Source organism: Ischnura elegans, chromosome 5 (genome assembly GCF_921293095.1).
Source record: "Ischnura elegans chromosome 5, ioIscEleg1.1, whole genome shotgun sequence".
NCBI lineage: Eukaryota > Metazoa > Arthropoda > Insecta > Odonata > Coenagrionidae > Ischnura > Ischnura elegans.
The window spans coordinates 91,019,510-91,032,768 of NC_060250.1; the positions used below are offsets into that span (position 1 = coordinate 91,019,510).

The 13,259-nt window shown below is 41.0% G+C and overlaps 1 protein-coding gene across 1 annotated transcript in view; it reads right to left on the reverse strand.

Annotated features, from left to right (window-relative positions):
• Positions 1-1,543: 1,543 nt before the first annotated feature.
• LOC124159255 (transcriptional regulator ERG homolog) overlaps positions 1,544-13,259 on the reverse strand; it is a 194,301-nt gene continuing 182,585 nt past the window's right edge. The window contains exon 7 of the mRNA XM_046534935.1: positions 1,544-2,442. Coding sequence (XP_046390891.1) covers positions 2,273-2,442 — 170 coding nt within the window. The 3' untranslated portion in view covers positions 1,544-2,272. The remainder of the gene's footprint in view (positions 2,443-13,259) is intronic.

Genomic DNA, 13,259 nt, shown 5'->3' on the forward strand with positions numbered 1-13,259 from the left:
ATTTCCGCATTAAAAATTGATCAACTGATCGAAATAAATTTCAGCATGGTAATTTTATTCGGAAATCTTTGTAAAACTAGCAAAAGGGGGTTTGGAAATGTCGTTACGGAGTCACAAACAGACGGTGCCAAAGAGGATATCTTACAACATCGAACACTTTTGGGAGTTCAAACTCTTAAGGTGATTACTTACGGGAACAGAAAACCATTTTTGGTACCGCTGAACTGTTTTTACGAGTGACGTCGTTCATTTTTTTATTTTCCCTTCCTTATTTCACTGTTTTCATGATTAAGTTGGGGAAACTACCAGTCACATGCTTGCATTCGAACTCATGTATCAGAAAAAAAGAAAACAATATCACCATCTTCACTCGCATTCAATGGATATGGCAACTAAGCAGTATTTTATACGTTTCCCTAATTGGAAAGAATGTAAAACAAATTGATCGCTTGAACTTTTCCTTCCGCGTCACAATTGGTGGGACGAAAATTATTTGGATATTCGCTTTTCCGAAAACATGTGTTATTACGCTTAAAGTTATATAATTTATGGAATATACATACAATTAATTTATTTCCCCAATGAACGGGAAAACAGTTTAAACCATTTACTCTTCCGAAACGATCTCGTTTCATCCATTGGACGTACCCGGATTTTAAAAACTGGAACGCATTCACGTAAGAATCATTGATGGATAAAAATAACCCTCCTATTACATATAATATTTTAATGCATTTATATTTTATAGACATGTACAGTATCTACGAAAAAAACGGTAAACATCGCACATTCGTTTTCCTTTCAAAACCCCTTCCATATTTACTTCGGGTTGGTCGGGGTTATTTGATGGCGTGGATTGATCAGGAAGTCCTAGGGTAACTACATATGGGAACGACGGAACAAGAATCTTTGGCAAATATTTTACTCACTCTTTCATATCAATTAACTTGACTTTTCTCCGCTAATTTTCTCAGCAGAGGAAACATTAATCGCACCCACACTTACACAATACTATGACAATTGCGTCTTTGGAATGTATTCGAAGATAAGGACTCCCAACGTGAAGCCCTATTCTAAGTAACTTCTTTACACAAAACATTATACAGTAAATCTTCGCTTTCGTTCAACAAGTGACTAACGCACGTCGTTGAAATCGTTCACAGTCTCTTAACATAATTTTCTTTTGACATCCGCGAATAAGGATTACAGCTACTATGTATAAAACGGCCGAGGGCAGAAGAGGTAAAAATTTTCTTATATTACACAGAATCACGTTATTTTCTCTTTAAGAGGACTTCAATGGAATCCGTCGCTGGGAAAACAATGCCATTTTTTTCAAATATGGTAAAATTGTCCACACACACGTTGGCCAGCCCTCTTGTGCTCGGTTTGTCCCTTTGGTCGTTCAAGTTCAAATGACTAGTTACGAAAGAAAATATCAGGGTGGTCGGTGAGGGTAACTTTTGTGTACTAAATGGACGCCAGCCGTACTGTACACGAAAATGGCCACCCTTATACAACACCCCTATTCACTTTTTGGAAAGCGTCGCACTTTTTGCGTCCGTTGAAATCACCGGCGGCCATTTTTGTCGACCGGCAGCCATTTTTGTTCACGGTACGTTGTTCAGTTTGAAATTTCGTCACCGTTTCGCGCCTAGTAGCGGCACGATGCGTCGAATGGGGGAAATTACGACTTGGGAGAAATTCACTGGACTTCACCATCGCCGGACTTGTCCCTGTGGTATCCCCGTACGTCCCCGCAGGCCTGGCCCTTCCCGCCACAGCCGTAGAGGTGGAAGCCGAATGCCTTGGCAAACTCGTGCCCCTCCAGTGCTTCAGGGTGGTGGTGGTGTCCCAGGAAACCGATGCCCCCCGCCTGCGTCGCCAGCGCGTCATCCGCCGGCGACCGCTTCTCCTCCTCCCCGCCCTCCTCGGCGTGCTTCGCGCCGCCCGAGGAAACTCCGCCCTCCCCCTCCTCCGCCTCCGGGAGCCCGGAGTAGCGTTCGCCGGAAGAGGGAGGGGCCCACCGCGGCTACATGGCGATCCTCCGGTAGTGCCGGCTCCACGCGGCGGCTGCGGCGGCCGCGGCGGCCGCAGCGGCGGCGGCTGCAGACGCGGACGCGGCGGATGCGGAGGCTGCTGCCGAGGGCCCGGCGGCGGTGCCCGGGGCGCCGTGCGGCGACGTGGAGGACCCGGCGAGGGCGGAGGGCGAGGATGCGGACGCGGAGGCTGCGGCGGCGGCTGCGGCGGCCGCGGCGGAGGGCGGCACCGGTCATGCGTAGTGCGGGTAGGAGCCAAGGTGCGAAGCCACGTGTCCAGGGTGGTGGTGGTGATGGTGGTGGTGGTGCGGCATGGTGTGGGTGGCCGAGGCGGCGGCGATGTTGGAGTAGAGGTTGGCGCCGGGATTGGTCCAGTAGGACGTCGCGGATGGGAAGATGCTCCCTATAGGTGGCGAAAAGAAAATAGCATTATTAATCAAAAGCACCGCATTAAACAAGTTACTTTGTACTCAAGGATGAAATTCTTCATGAAATGTTTTGGTAATTTCCATCCTTGGTGTATATACCATCAGTGGCGGATCCAGGATAGGGAAAAGGGGGGGGGCGAGGCCTTGAAGGATAATCTCCTAGCAGTAGTGGGGGTCCGAACAAAGTTACCATTTTATCTACTGTAAAAAGTATACCTTAGGGGTGGAGGGGGCTAAATTCCCTTTAGCCCCTCTCTGGATCTGCCACTGTATACCGATATTAATATTTTGGGAATGTTAAGGCTATACATCGGATTTCCCGAGTTAATCCGTATGACACCCCATATAAAAAACATCGAAATGCGAGGTCGTTCAGGTAAAGATACTAATCATCTTCCCTTGAATGTGTGAAATTCATGCCCCTTTTGTTTCGTCTTGGGTGAGCTCTACCTCCACCAAATCAACCTTTGGGTAAATAAGGATGTCCGTTTTCTGCACAGTGCCCAAGGTGCCTTGACCGCAACTGTCCGTATTCACCACATTACCCCTAACCCAAGTTTCCTGGCCTAGAGCGTCCGAACTTCGCATATAGCTGCTGTGTCATCGGCAATAGGTCGTCTTTCGGGTCTTAAGTAGGTCTATAGCTATATGTATCTAATACCTATAAGGAGAAAAATCTTGACATTTTGTGAGAAACTTTGTTTATTAGCTGGTCAAGGTATATATTAGCTATAAATGACAAAACCAAGAACCAACTGCGCGCGCTCCAGCTCGTTGATAGCCTACCTCATTAGTAATGAGGATCTCATATTCCGGCGGCGTACTCTCAGAGGTCTCACAAAGGAAAAGTAACCCGTTTCTCTTACTTAAACAACGCTTATCGTGGTTTGGTCGGTTTTGAGGAAGTCAACAAAGAGACCTCCACCCTCACCCCCCGAAAAACTTAGACTTCCCTATCAGTCGCAAAGAAAATGACCTCTATCTGTAGTAATGGTTCTCGGGTTCTCCAACGGGTCAGGTTTTCAATGGCCGACGTTTTGATGCTCGATTTTCCATTCATCATCAGGAGGAATGAGTCTCAGATGAGAATTCCAAGTACGAATCTACCCTTATTTCTTGTGTGACCTTCGCTCTCACTCATCTCTTTACAAAGCCACAGCATCAATCGCGAAAATTCGTTATCAATAATCGCGAGATACTATTTCCCTACCCTTCGACCGGAAAATAAACGCGAGATAAATCCCAGAATGCATTACCGGACGGCGGCAGCCGTCGTAATTTTATGGTCGCCTTCCGTCTCGTGAAACGAAAGACCCGGCGAAACAGCGGAGGAAATGGAATCTTAGAGGAGTGAGAAGATAACGATTCCAATTGCCATGCACCGACATCGCTCGTGCCGCCTTCTTTTTTTTATTCTCTTTAGAGCGGTTTCTCCTTCCACCTCTTCCGACACGGGCCTTCATCACCTTCCTCTCCGACTACCTTATCACCGAAGGGCGGCTCCTATCTCTGTAAACCAATCTTCGCGTCTCGGAATCTCGCCTCGGAAACTTTCCGAATCATTTTTCGCCCCTTTTGATTGCGACGGAAACTTGAAATAGAGTTTTCGGATCGGGGAAGTGTACCACTTCCTGCCCTTTAAAAAAAATACTAATAAAAAAGAAAAAAGGTAAAAAAAAACTTTTTATCGACGCCGCCCTTTCATTTTTTGTTCCATCGATAAGTATTTCGTGTCGATGTGCGCTTTTCTTAATTTCCATTATCGTTTCTCTTGAGGTCGTGCCAGGCTTTTTCCGACGTCCTCAACTTATTTTTTGTCGATAACGGTAGAGAAGAAATTGTAGCCGAGCCGTAATCTCAGAGAATATAAATACAAGAGCGCGCATACTGGCTGCGCACTAGCAGGTGGTTGAGACCAAGGTGTACCACGTGGTGCGGTTTATTTTAGGTAGAATTATTCGTTTCCCTGGCTACGAGTGATTCACGTCGTGCATTTCGAGTGCCATCGGCGGAATTTCAGTTCATTTACCAGTTTCAATTTTCAAATATCATAATTAAAAAATTGAAAAGGAAACAGTATTAAAATCGTGTAAATTACTATAATAAGATGGAACAAACCAAATATTAAACATCGAAAACAGTCACTAAAAAGCTTGTGTGTAAGTGCGAGTAGGGAATGGGGTATCGCGTGATGCGGGACATCTAGGCCTCATGCGAAGAAGTAGATGTGCGCTCTTGTATGTAAATCCTCTGAGGCCATATCGCGAACTGCCGCCGTCTCGATCGTAAACTCTTCCCAAAATAAAAATTATAAAATGGGTAGAATGCCTAAGTTCTTATATGAACTCGGCTCTTACGGCCGTTGTTGAAGTCAGCATGTACTTATCAAGTTTTTAACAAAGGCAAGTCTGTGTTGATTATGTTATACTCCTAGGATTGATTTTTTTGGCCAGTAAAGATACTGAACTGATCGGGACAATGATTTCGTTTCGCCAGAATGAAGAGCACTCGGATAGAGTTTTATAATTTTTCGAAAGAGTAGTGTTGTAATTTCATTATCTAGAGAAAATTCGCTGGACATTCACTCATATAAAGCGATCCTCCATTTCTCTGGTAAAAATCAATTCTTCGGCTTCACTAATGTTAGCTTGGTTGGCCATAAATTCGGTGGACGGAGGAAACTTTTGCACTCCTCCTCAGGTTCAGAAAATATATGATTTTATATCGGAGTACGAAAAATCCACAGAGAATTTATTCGCCTTGACCAAGATTCGAACCCTGATCCCCCGATTTCCGGTCGAGTGCTATAGCTAGTTAAGCTACCGAGGCGTCATTCCTTTCTGTGGATATTTGTGGACACAACCGGACTAGCTTTTAAAGGCTTTTGGGGTATTTTGGCAGGTCTCTGTTGATCATTTTTTATCGCTGGGATTGATTTTTTTTCGCCTGTGGAGACATCGAACTGAGCCGAGAATGAAATTCATTCATCATTATTAATTTGAGTACATTCTACGCTAATAACACATTTTAAAAAATTCACTAACTCATAACTAACTTTGTGGTATTCGATTATAAATTTCTTGGATATTACCAATTACTTATACCGTTTCTTTTTTACAGAGCGCAAATAATAGTAATAACCACATAGTAATAGCAATTAATTATTAATTATTTAATCACATAATTATCGTTTCACGGGAGTGGGTAATCGTGTGGTGGTAATTTTTCCACCTCGAAATCACGCCCATCGCTCTCACACGATTGGTTGAAAGCCATTTCGTGAAACCGGAAAGGATTAAAGTCACGGTAAATCGATAGGGTGAAAGGCGAGAGAGGAAAACGATGAAAAAAAGCAGAGAATAATCTCGAAAACGCGCGTGAGTACATTTTTTTCACCGAAAGGGGAGTAACTCCCTGGGAAATTCATTTGTACGGTCTGAATTTCGCCATTTCCTCCTCGGGGACGATAATAACGAAAGCCTTTGGAATCTGTGAGGTGACTCAATCATGAGCCTTTTTGAATTAATAATGCGCGGATCGAACCCTTGTCGGACCTCATTCGCTTGCGTAACACGCCAAAGCGGAGATAATGCGGCTAATTTTTTTTTGGACGAGATTGTGGTGCTTGGAGAGGGGAATGAAAATTTTGTGATTATGGAAATGAATTCAAGTTTAGAGAAACTTTTTGGCCCTCAGTTTTTTTTCGTTCGCTTCCAGCGTGGTTTCTTCAGCCAATTCTATTTTCCATTTTTTAAAGCCCTTCTTTCAAATCCATTAAAAACATCCACGAGTTATATCCCCTAAGATACGCAGAAACTATTTAATTGGATTGAATTTATAACGATCTCTTTTCCACCTCATCGGCTCAAGTGAAATGGTTGGTTTCGTAGTGGTAAATCTAGGACGTGGGAAACATATCCATTGCTGTTCCTTTCTCTCCAAGACTCAAAATAAGTGCTTCATTCACTCTATTTGTCTTATCAGGGAGAAGTATTATTTAAAAAATAGTGGTAGCATAAAAAATCATTATACGTAAAGGGGGATGAATAAGAAAGTTTATCTGCGGAGTAGTGAAAGGCTATATTTATGAATTAAATATTTTGCCAAGGGATTGACAAGATTGTTCAGCGAATAATTGGCCCAGTCATATTCACTCTTTTTAAGAATAAAAGAACCTCAACCTATTTCCGCCTAGAATGATGTCTGATTGCGATTTTGAAGGTATTTAGGTGTTCCGTTGCAATGGTCGTCTTAACATATCCTTTTAACCTATAACAACCCAATTTTGCTTATTAGCAACATCAAAAATTTATACATTTTTAGATCTATTCAGGGTAGACTTGAACTACTTGTTCTTTTGTGCTGCGAAGTTTAATGGCAAATTAGGTAGCCGCCATTGTAATTTTGATTGAGAAGAATATTTTCACATATGTAAAATGAGAAGTCTTGAAATTTAATATCTCCCAGAAGCAGCTATGGGTTGGACAGGATTAAATATTTTTATGGTGCATCAATCAAACAGTTTCCTTTGAATAACCCGTGGCTATATGCCTACACTGGGCGGTAACGTTGCCAAATTCTTTTGTGTATTATTTTCTACCACCATTAAAGAAAGGATATTATCTTCAGAATATCATGTTTTTGGATGAAGAAAAGTGAAGAAACTTCATATAACGGCGGGAAAATGTCCTTGGATGCCATATAATAATAAGGAATGCATGGGAAATGTCCGTTCGGGGCTCAATTTTCTGATTAGCTGTTTACTCAGAACGGAGAGTTTTTGGTCAGTCTTGATACTGGCCGTATCAAAGTTTAGATATCACTTTAATTTAGGGTTTGTCTGGAATTGAAAAGAAAATAAGGTAGTATTTTTAGCCGAAGGAAAGAGTTGGCGTGTAAGGTGTTATTTTATCTTGCCATTCTCTGAATGTGATATCGCGAACCAGTTATCCACAATGGAACCGTATCTGCTTTTGTGTCCGCTGATCAGAAATCGAAGTAATCGCAGTAAAAACCAGACGGTGGCAAGAAATATGATCCAGTAGCGATTTTTTTGGGAATACTCGAATTTTATCAGGCATTGGTATGGGATGATTTAAGCTCAAATTTAAAGGTTAGCAGAAAGTGCTAGAAATTATTGATAATTTGCATTTGATTTTTTTCGCATTACGTCAGATGGCATGAGAATATGGATATATATATACCGTGTATGAAAAAAGATTTTTGGGATTCATGGAGAAAAATGGAGAGTTGAAAATAATCTAGTCGAGTCCGGAATTATTTTAACGATGAGCAAGTTTTTCTCTATAAATTTTGTACCGTGAGGGATGTATAAATTATACAGGTTTTCAGTTTGGAAATTTACTCAGAAAACGTAACTACTTGTAGGGCCCATATTCATGGTTGAACACCTATGTTATCGTTGGAAGAAGAGTATGTACTATTTATCTTTAAAGTTTGCTCCGGAAAGTTTGATTTCAATCACTTTTTTCAGCTCTGAGGACTCTACAGCACTATTTTTCTGTAACTAATATATTTTTAAAAAGGGAAAACGTGTATTTACTGATGATTTGGAAAGCGGGGTAAGGTTTTTTTTCGTTTTTACTTCATAAACCTTATCTTATGACGTTTTTAAAATTAATTTTCAATAATATCTATATGTGCCTCTCAACATCCTAAGATATCAATAGCAATATTTATTTTACGAGCGAAAACTGTGAATGAGATTGTGTTTTGAAACACGCAGTCACGGCAGAACCTGATTAAGGATGGTTGATAGACAAGGGGACTGCATATAGGAGGCCCAATTCCATCCCATTTCTTATCTCTGTTGCCACTTTGGTTGCATTTTAATCGGTTTTCAAAAATGTCCGCGGCGTGGTGAAGATCGCGATGCGGTTTACTTTCTTCCAAAGCCCTTCCCAACTAACGCTAAGATATTTATGACAAGGTTAAATAAAATTAAATTCTAAGGGCTTTTCCAAACGTTTATTTTTTGTATTTGGTGTTTCATGTTTTTTTATTTGGTCTTCATATATTCTTGCGTGCTATGTAATGTTTAAAAATGGAATTTTGAAGGCTTTTTCAAATTTTTTTTTCGTACTTAGTATTTTATGTTTTGTATTTTGGTTATTATATATTTTTGTGTGTGATGAAACCTATCGACCAAGCTGGTACTTCATATTTTATATTATTGTCTTTATATATTTTCTGACTTCATGCTACCAGCCGACTTTATTGTCGACTTGTAACAATTTTTGCTATAATAATAACAACACTTTGAATTATTATGTTAGTAATTGCGATGAATAGCATTGAGAAGTTATGAGTTTGATATATCACATCGTATTGTTTATAAATTTCAGTTAATAACCCTAATTATACAGTATTTCTCCGTGAAACTCGGATCAATTTGTCCATCAGCGACGCGTGTGGAGACTTTTGAAACCCATTTAAATGCGCGGTGGTTGACAACACATTTAGGAGCCTACTTGAAGATCCTCTTTATAAATATTAGTGTTGATAGATGTTATCAGAGTGTATCGTGCTCTCCCTACATGCTGATTTCCTCACTTCTTCAAGAACGTCCTCGTACGGAAGTTGAAAATTCGAGGCACTCGCGTTTAGACCCAAGAAGAAAGGTTGCCATCGAGGATGTCAATTTTTTTGAAATGTAAAGGGGACGAGAAAAAACGCAAGGGAGAGAAATGTATCGTACATGCTTCGGTACACAAAAATGCGATCCTTCTGGGACGCGTATTCGGGCAAGATTCACACGAGACGGGTGAGGTAGGGGATGCGTAAAGTGCACCCAATTCAGTGGGCCCACTCATCCACTTGTAGGGGGACACGATTTGTGTGCGGACCTTAGCTAGCTCTCTCGCGAAGGATTCGGCCGTCCAAATTCACCTCCTCCTCTCCCTCTTCCGTCGAAAACTTGAAAGTCCTTCAAACAGTCGCGCTGCGTCAACATGCGTCCCAAAGTACGAGCCAAATGCATCATCCTTCGTCTGCGCCCGACAGCGGCGCTCAAAAAAAGCAAACATCAGAAATCCGAAGGGTGTTTACGCGCAAGGTTGGTCCGTAGCTGTTGCCCAGTCGGCCGCTGGATCTAGCGAGCATTCTGCGCGTCAGTGGCGGCTTGCCCATAAGGACTCTCGGACGCCGCCCCTCCCAAATATTTGAAAAAGTAAAAAAAAATAAATATCCATGAATTTATAATTATATATCTAATTAATCAAAGTGTTTTTTCAGTCACATACATCGAAAGTGTTGGAAAAACACGAAAAGAAAAAGCGCAAGAAGTTCGTATTTGTAGCCGTGGGGCGCTGGCCAGAACGTCCCAATCCATCCCCATGCAGTTATATGGAGAGTGGTAGTGGTGGGGGCCGCTGGTGCTATGACGCGTCTAACGTTGTGTCTTATGGAACTCTTGGGACGTCGTCCGAAAATGCGCAGAGCGACGTGTGAGTTGACATCGCTGCGCAGGCCGGCGGGCGTACAATCTGGCGTCTACTTGGTGCTGCCACAGAAAAGGGACGTACGGAATCAGAATGGTCACTGTACTGGGTGTAGTTATACGATTTTAATTTTTAATTACTGGTAAGTATTGCTACAGAAAATAAATTATCCCATTATGCTTGCGTTTTTTTGGTGTTTGAATTCCGGAACACATAAAATCAACCAGTTAAAGGCCGTATTGATGTAGGAAAACTATTCCCGAGTATTTGCCACAGTTCTATTATGATTACGAATTTCAAGAACCTTGGGGAAACTAATATTATAATGTTTAGGCCTGAACAATGTATTCATATCTTCCCGATGTTTATAAATGCGGTACCTATTTTTCAGATAAATTTATCAAAAGACCTGCAGTATTAGGAAAATCAGTTAACATTCCCCACTGATTTATAATTTAAGAAATGGGTGCGTGCGTGATAGGGAAGGATTAAACATGATTTAACCCGTAAAACGTGACTTTAAATGGAGTTATTCAATGAATGTCAAGAAGTTCCGCGTACAATGCACCTTTTGTGTGTAGGGTCATCATTTTTCTAGCCATCCTTGTTCTATTAGTTCATGTTCACCTAATTCCTCAGCGGCAGAGCGGTAGCTGTCTGACGGAAAATGTCCCCTTGGGTCTGATTTAAGTGGCTTCGAAGAGTTCATATCAGTGCGGATATCCTTACAGCTCCTATCTGTGGTTCAGAGTCGTCTTCTTTTACGATCTAGAATTTATATTCTATTATATCATGGCAATGATTTCGAAGACATGGTTATTCCAAGTGCGAACCGTTGGCGTTTCGCGTGTTTACCACACATGAATCAGACTCAAGGAGATGGTCCGTGACGTCTGCTTGAATGCCTTTGCTGACCTTAAATTCGTCCCTCAGCTGAATCAGCATTAGTGGACCACGACTTCCATCTCCCTTGAGTCTTCCTTATAGTAACGGCAAGACTCTCGGAAAGAACGGAGTGAAATGAGTTCAGACATCATTTTTGAGGGGTTAACTGTGCTTAATTGCCGATTAAGAAGTTTCTTAGTGCTGTGTGTACATTCACGAAGACAATTTTGAATTAAGCAACAGTGCTCGTTTTTGTTATAGGGAAATATAGGGAAAAATTGTCCCCAAATCTGTGTCCAGGCACCTTGTTCTTTTGGTCGTATTTTTCGTCGGCTCATTTTGTGTCGTCCCTTGTTTATTAAGTCCCTTGTTTATTTATAGACTAGTGCCCTTACCATGTGTTCAATCGGAAAGAAATTGTTGTCCGGCGCTGATTTCAACGAACGTGTAATTGATCACTTCGCTGGACAAAAGGAAAGAAGGATGGACTTCTGCAATATAACTAAAGGCATGTGAGTATTTCAGATTTTGTTAAAAATGTGTGAGAAATGTTTAATTATTGATTTTAAATCATACTGTATTCAAGAAGCAACGCGTACACAGCAATCAAAGTTTACATCTGCAATAGCAAAGCGCGCGCATTCTAGTAGTGTTTGTTACCTAGTGGAAGTCAGTGACACTCCCCTCCCTCCTCAGGTGTTACAAGTGTAATTGCTACCTAAATCTTTGCAAATGTTGAATATATTTGACAAATAACGCATTACGATTGCAAAATGAACAACATAAGTGTATTGCGGGCATATCCGCACGAAGAATTTAGGCGCTAAAACCTAAAGTTACGTATTTTCGTTTGTATTTGCAAAATATCGCAGCAAATATATTTTTATTCTTCAAGATCATTGTTTAGTATAATCGAGAGTCCGGACTAAGCCGATCCGTATGACCGAGAGTCTACTGCATTTAGTATTTATTAATCAAGCTTTATTAGGAAAACAAGGTATTTTTGTAGAAATAAACGGAACATATGGCATCACAAAATTTTATTCCTAGATTGCCGTAAAAACTTAATAAAATACACGAAATATTAAAAAACTATGACCCCCGGTGGAGTGCGCCCCCCCCAGCATTTGACTCACGAGCCGCCACTGCTGCGCGTGATATCGGATTAATATCTTAACTCCCTTCTTTTTGACTGTGTTTGCGCCACGAATATTACAAAAGAGGATCCTCAAGTCGGCCTCTAAATGCGTAATCACCCACCGCGCATTTAAATGGGTTTACAAAAGACGCCACTCGCGTCGCTGACGGATAAAGTGATCCGAATTTAACGGGGAAATAAGGTACAATTAGGGGTGTTTACCGAACTTTATATACATGATGATGTATCTATCAAATTCATAACTTTTCAATGCTATTCCTCGCATTCGCAAAGACCATATAGCGAAATAATGAGAAAAAAAGATTTGACAATCAAAAGTTTGGGCGTCCGTTTAAATGCTTAAACCATACCATCATATACTTTTTTCCAGGTATGACCCCGGTATTTTATTTTTTTACTATATTGTTTTATTTTCAGATCACGCTAAATTAGCTCATATGACTTCTATTATTCTGAATATGTTTTGTGCTTACATTTCCATTTTGTTGGTCCAATGTATATTTATATCTCTTTAGCTCATTAAATTTTTATTATTTCACCAAATTTCGGCTCGAAAATCAATATATTGTCATAAAATTAGCGTAAAACGTCATTCAGTGATCGGAGATAGTTAATTAGTATGCTACATGATCACTCAAAGGTTGGGATATGAATCGATGGGATACCTGATAAAGCTACCAAAAACAGTTGAAGTTCGTGCAATGTAGGCTTTCTATTTATTTTTTATACCGCATGTTTATTTTTAAATATGGCAGAGGGAAAAAACTGTGCGTGTCTTCGTAGCAGTGGCTTCAATGAATCGAACAAAATGTGATGGTTTTTGCGTGGCATGCCAAAATTTCGCCGCGGCGTGTATTTTTCATCTGCTAGGGTATTCGTTTTTTCACATGCTCTCGAAAAAAGGGCTGTTTGTAGAAAAAAAAACAACGAACCAGCATTTCACCGCTCAGAAACTTTTTGAATTCTCGTCCTCCAGAGCTCTTTTGTTTGATTGGAATGGGTATAAAAAGAAATAATAAAATGAATATCTTTGAAAACGATGTAGCCTAAGGTATGTCAGCCGAACGGTATAAAAAAAATTGTATGCCCACCTATATACACACACATATATCCATTGGAAAGAGTATTACGAAAACAAAAAAAAAATGAAGCCGTCGGCCAACCACACCATCATGCCACATAATGACATATCATCCACCCTTTCGAAAAACCTCGATCTAAAAAAGACAAAGGGGGCAAGAAAAGGAGGTTCTGGGTGAATGGGAAAGGGGGTGGGGGGTGCGGTGGC